The sequence below is a fragment of the Elaeis guineensis genome, chromosome 3, assembly GCF_000442705.2.
Source record: "Elaeis guineensis isolate ETL-2024a chromosome 3, EG11, whole genome shotgun sequence".
Taxonomy (NCBI): Eukaryota; Viridiplantae; Streptophyta; class Magnoliopsida; order Arecales; family Arecaceae; genus Elaeis; species Elaeis guineensis.
Window position 1 is genome coordinate 114,781,476 of NC_025995.2, and position 5,509 is coordinate 114,786,984.

General features: G+C 36.8%; 1 protein-coding gene across 1 annotated transcript; it reads left to right on the plus strand.

Moving 5' to 3' along the window:
* Nucleotides 1-2,685: 2,685 nt before the first annotated feature.
* On the plus strand, nt 2,686-5,208 carry LOC105041496 (uncharacterized). The gene has a single exon (XM_010918459.3). It carries the CDS (start codon nt 2,964-2,966, stop codon nt 4,977-4,979), a length of 2,016 nt encoding a protein of 671 aa, XP_010916761.3. The 5' UTR covers nt 2,686-2,963; the 3' UTR covers nt 4,980-5,208.
* Nucleotides 5,209-5,509: the final 301 nt, after the last annotated feature.

The following is a 5,509-nucleotide window of genomic DNA, read 5'->3' on the forward strand; positions in this document are numbered from 1 at the left end:
TTAATCTGATATGGAAATATAAATTCCATACCAGATTACCATATTTGGTATAAAAAATGAAAGAGAGAGATAATAAAAAAATTGATAGATCCCATATTTATTTTTTGGAGAGAAAGTTAAATATAATGGGGGTTGGTATTTGGTAAATATTTGAGTAATGATAATTCATACTTAACAAAAATACTTTCAATATAATATATATATAATCATTAAATTTATTTTGATGTCTTTACAAATTTATTCAATAAAGAATTTTTACAAAAAATTTAAGATACAGACCATATTATGCAAAGAACTATGTAATTATAATCATTATATAAAATTGGTTGGAGATGATAATACTATCTTGTTATTAAAAAATTATTTTATATTGATTGATATATTTGTAAGTTTAATTACATTCCTATATAAGAGCATCTTCAACTAAACATGGTTATCTTTTTTGGTGTTATTTTTTTAATTAATTTTTTTATCAACTAAATATAGTAATAATTATTTTTTATAATTATTTTTTTAAATAAATAATTTTTAAAAATTATCAAATTACCTCATAATCGTAACCCGGAATAATTTAATCAAACGGATCCCCGGGTGTGGGGAATCCAAAAAAGATAAATAATAATAAAAAAACTCTCAAAGAGAATATATTGAATTCTCCCAACTCCGATTGACCTAACTTGGCTATTTTCTTGTGGATAACCTTTATGTCAAGTTCCCCGGATCAGGCGTTGCAATATAACAGTTATCCAGCTGAGGTTCTGTTAGTCTTTCTGACCACTATAAATAGGCCCTCCCATACCACCACCCTCATGAAACATACGGGAGGTGGGTTCCTGTTGGCATACCAGCGATCCCAAGAAAAGGTCTTTCATCTATTCCAACCACCTTCAAGAAGCCCTCTCTCTCTCTTTCTCTGCATTACTAGTACTCCAACACCTTTTCTTGTGCTTGGGTTCTTGCAGAGAACTCTTTCGTTTCTTCTGAGTGTGTTCTTGGTTCGGAGGCCTGCTTAGAATGGCGGACACAGGACCAGGGAGCGAGAAGGAGAGCTCAAGGTGAGTAGTTCTTCCCCAAATATACTCTCTAAGTTATTTCTCAAAAAAGGAAAAAAGATGTTCTCTAAGTTATCTTGTTTCATTCGAGATAATGCATTTAGATGTTCTCTAAGTTATCTTGTTCCATTTCAGATAATGCATTTAGGCTTTTCTTGTTTTCTTCTTGGATTCTTTCCGTTTGCTGGGAGTTGATAGAAGCGAAATACCTGTTCCTCTTTTTGTCTTTTTCCATTAATCGCTTATCTCTGTAATCTTTTCATGAACTTAGCACTGGAATAAAAGTAGATGATGACCATGCCCTCTTTGAATGGTTCTTCTTGAATTGAAATCTTCTTGCGTGAAAGGTGAACCAAGCCAAACCTTGTTACCGATGTCATAATTAAGAGGTTTCAAAGTTCAAGATTTTACCGGGAATGAAAAATTTTCCCTATATAATTCCTTCATTGTTTCATTTCTTCTCCACACACACACAAACAAAATCCTTCATTACTTCTTGAAGAATTCTTTGCCTATAAATCGAAGACAGTCAGAAAAAACTTGATTGATATGTGTTTTCTCCTACTTTATTCTCTGCTGCTTTCATCTTTTTGTGAGTTGATATAAGGGGTACCTTATCCTCTTTATCTTTACCATAAATGGCCGTTGTCGCTCTTTTTTTTTTTTAAAAAAAAAATAATTTTAGTACTTAGTACTGGAAGGAAAGAAATCATAGAAATGCCATTTTTATTCAGAACAGAAAGTATTTACAGGCCTGGGCTTCTTGAATTCTCATTATCTTGCTTGAGAAGGCTGAAGAAAAAGAATAAACATATTCTTTCTTTTTTGTCTCTCGGATGTCTCTTTTTGGATTCTTATGATAGAATTTGGTTCAAAATGCTGTAAATGGTTAGCTGAGCCTTGTTACTGGCAAACAAATGATTAGAGATTTCAAGAACCTATTACTGGGAATGAAATTGTTTTTATGTATAATTCCTTCATTAGTTCTTGAAGAATTATTTGTATGTCAAGTTTATAGTCAAAATATTTGTCAGAAAAGTCTCGATTTATATGCTTGTTTTCTTCTCCTTTCGCTTCTTTTGGTTTTTGAGTTCCCACAGCTGCAGACCACAAGAATCTTGATTGCTAAACGTACATAATTCGTTGAAGCTCTGCTTCTTGAGTCTATTAATCAATCCTCTACTTTGGGGGAAAATGATATCAAGAAGCCAAGCCACTATATTTTCTGCTCTTGGAACTGAACTTCTTGAATCCATATCGGAAGTAATGTTAATGTAGATTTGTGTATATAGAGCTGATGCTCTTGCTGCACCAATATTATTTACTGTGGTGTGTTTGATAAAGCATAATGGTGCAGCATGGTGACCCCTGTTCAGATATGGTAGTTCTGCTGTAGGTCAAATATAGATGGTTTTCTTTTCTTGATTAGAGGCAACAATTTCGTAGTGTCCTAGTGAGTGATAACATCATGTGGATTTGAAGTCAGTGGGGTTGACTATGAGCTTCATATGTCAAAGAAGTTGTTTTCAGTGCAGATTGATCAGCAAATAAACATAAATTTATACTTATGTTTGCTGCATATCTCCCATGAATTTTAATTTGAAAAATCTTGATTTCTTTTTTTTAGGTCATCTTAAGCTGTACTATGGAATTCTAACAACTAACTGTTGAGTTGGAGCCAGCAATTCAATTAATTTTTCTGTGCCTGTAGGCTTGTTATGTCTCCTCTAAATTATAATTGCTATAATTGTTAAGATGCTGTAGAAGAAAAGATGAGTAATTTCTAATGGTGGTGTTAAAACTGATGCAAACGAAGACAGTGAAAAAGCAGTTCCTGTAACTGAATCGGAAGTTACGGGATTGGATGTTCCTGAAGAAGACAGTCGAGCTCTTCATTCTCAACCTGCGAGCATGCCAGTCTCACATGCTGTAACTGAATCAGAGGGCACTGGGATTGGAGGAAGGGAAAATATAGCAGATGAGTCCCAAAAAACCAAGTCAGAAGCTATTAAGAAGGAAAGCCAAGTGAATAATGATGTAAACGAGCCATCAACAGAAGAACAAAATTCAGCAGATGAGACCTTGCTGTTGCTGGTTAGGGATGAAGACCAGAAACTGGAACTAGAAGCTGCAACAGTGGAGGTGTCCGGTGCACAACAGAAGCTGAAAGATCCACTGGATGAGAAGCAAGCTGTAAATGAGAGCACCACTAAAGCTTCTTCCACATTGCAGGATAACAATGATTCTATGGGTCTCACAGAAGAAGGTCAGGAAGAGGAAGTAACTGATGCTGAAGTTCTCAAAGAAGAATGCCAAGCTCCTCAGAATCAGCCAGAGTATAGGTCAGTCTCACATGCTGTAATTGAGACAGAAGGTTCTGAGATTGGAAGTGGGGAAAGCGTAGCAGACAAATGCACACAGAATACATCAGAAACTATCGAGAATGAAAGCCAAGCAAATAATGATTCAAAGGAGCTGTCGCCAGAAGCAAAAGATTCACCAGATGAGAACATCCTGTTGCTGGTTAAAGATGAAGATCCGAAACCGGAACTAGATGCTGTAGCAACAGGGATATTCAGTACACAAGAGAAGCTGCATCTGGATGAGAAGCAGGCTGTGAATGAGAGTGCTACCGAAGATGCTTCCATAATGCAGGTTGAACCTGATAGCATAGGTATCACCACAGAGACCCAGAAAGAGGAAGCAGCAAATGCTGAGGTGGTGAAAGAAGACTGCCAAGTTCTTCAGAATCAGCCTGAGGGCACACTAGTCTCACATAGTGAGACTGAATTGGAGAGTTCTGAGACTGGACAAGGCCAAGAAGGAATGATGCAACCTCAGTTATCCTCCTCAGAAAAGTCTGGAGATATTACAGTTGTGATTGAGAAGCAACAGAATGATGAGCAGATCATTGATGAACTGCAAAGTGAGGTGAAGCAGCTTGAGGCTATTAATTCTCGGTTGTGGTTTGAAGCTGCTGAAGTTTCAGGGAGACTTGGAGATGCACAAATGAATTTGGACAGACTGAAAAAGATACTGAAAGATAAGGACGTTGCACAAGAATGCATGTCTTCAGCAGTCGTTGCACATGCTTTGAAAAATCAAACTGCCACAAAAGATGCAGAGGATCAAACTTTGGATACGCCCAGTGAAATAAAAGCAAAAGAGGCTGAGAGCTCCATCCTCGCCTGCAAGAAAATGAATGCTGAAATAAAGTATTTAGTGGAAACAATCAACAGGCAGAAGCAAGAAATTGACTCTTTATCTAAGAACAATGATGAATTGCTTAAACGGCATGACGGTGAAAATGCCAAGAATGAAAAGATAGAAGAAATGTTGAAGAATCACAAAGAGAGGATGATTGAGGATCAAAAGGTACTCTATGAAGCAAATTGTGATAAGCACAAGGTTGTGAAGTTAATGGAAGAGCAGCGAAGCGTGATGAAATGTGTGGCTGAGTCCAACATGGCTTCTCTAAGTGATGCACTTCAGACGCTGGAAACTGTCTTCGAGGAACATTGCAAGGCTATCCAGAGGCAACTATCTAACTGCACCGAAGGGATTCAAATGGTACTGTCACTGCTTCGTGGGAATAAAAGTACCACAGATGAGAATGATAGGTTGATAATTAAGTTTTTGTCCACATATATAGTAAATGTGGTCTTGCACGACACGAATCGCAAAATAAAAGAGAGGCTGGAAGAAGATGAAAGACTGTTAGAGAAGCATTCGCAATCTCAGCATAAATTGGAGAGACTGAAGAATAAGGTGGTGGCAAGGGAAAAGGAATTAGCAGCTAGGGGGGAGAAGATGGATGAGGATATAAACCAGTTGAACAATGCTGTCAACTACTACCGTGAAAGATTCGATCAGCTTTACAACAATTACTATGGAAGAGAAGGGCGTTCAGCATATGATCTATGCTAAAATGCCCATATTCTTTCGTCGGTATTCACCAGTTCTGAGGATGTAAGAAGATGATGAGAGAGATTTGATCTTTGATAATGTTCCTTGGAGAATTTTCCCACATATTGAGTGCTCTGATTCGTGACTCCAAGGTGCCTGAGTAATTCCCAGTTTCGTCAGCTTTCAAATTTAGCACTAACTTTTCACGAGCCTGAGTTGTATGATTTGCATTACATCAGTCTTAGTAACAAATCGTGATAAAGAAATGAAAGAACTATACTTTTGGAGCTCGAGCTTGGAAGATTGTTCTTCGAAGAACCCAGGCTTCAAATAACAGAACTTTTTTCTTCTTTTTGTCCTCTTTTATTTGTGCTTCTATGGGTCCAGTGTGTGCCAAGGCATAATTGATTTAATGTAGCATGAGATAAGAAAATGGGTATTCTACATGAAATATCGTGCCAGGGCATACAACTTTCCTCCTTTTTCTAGAAAAAGAAAAAAAATATCATAGTGTAGAGTTTATTTTATGCATATCTCGAACTTTCTTCATG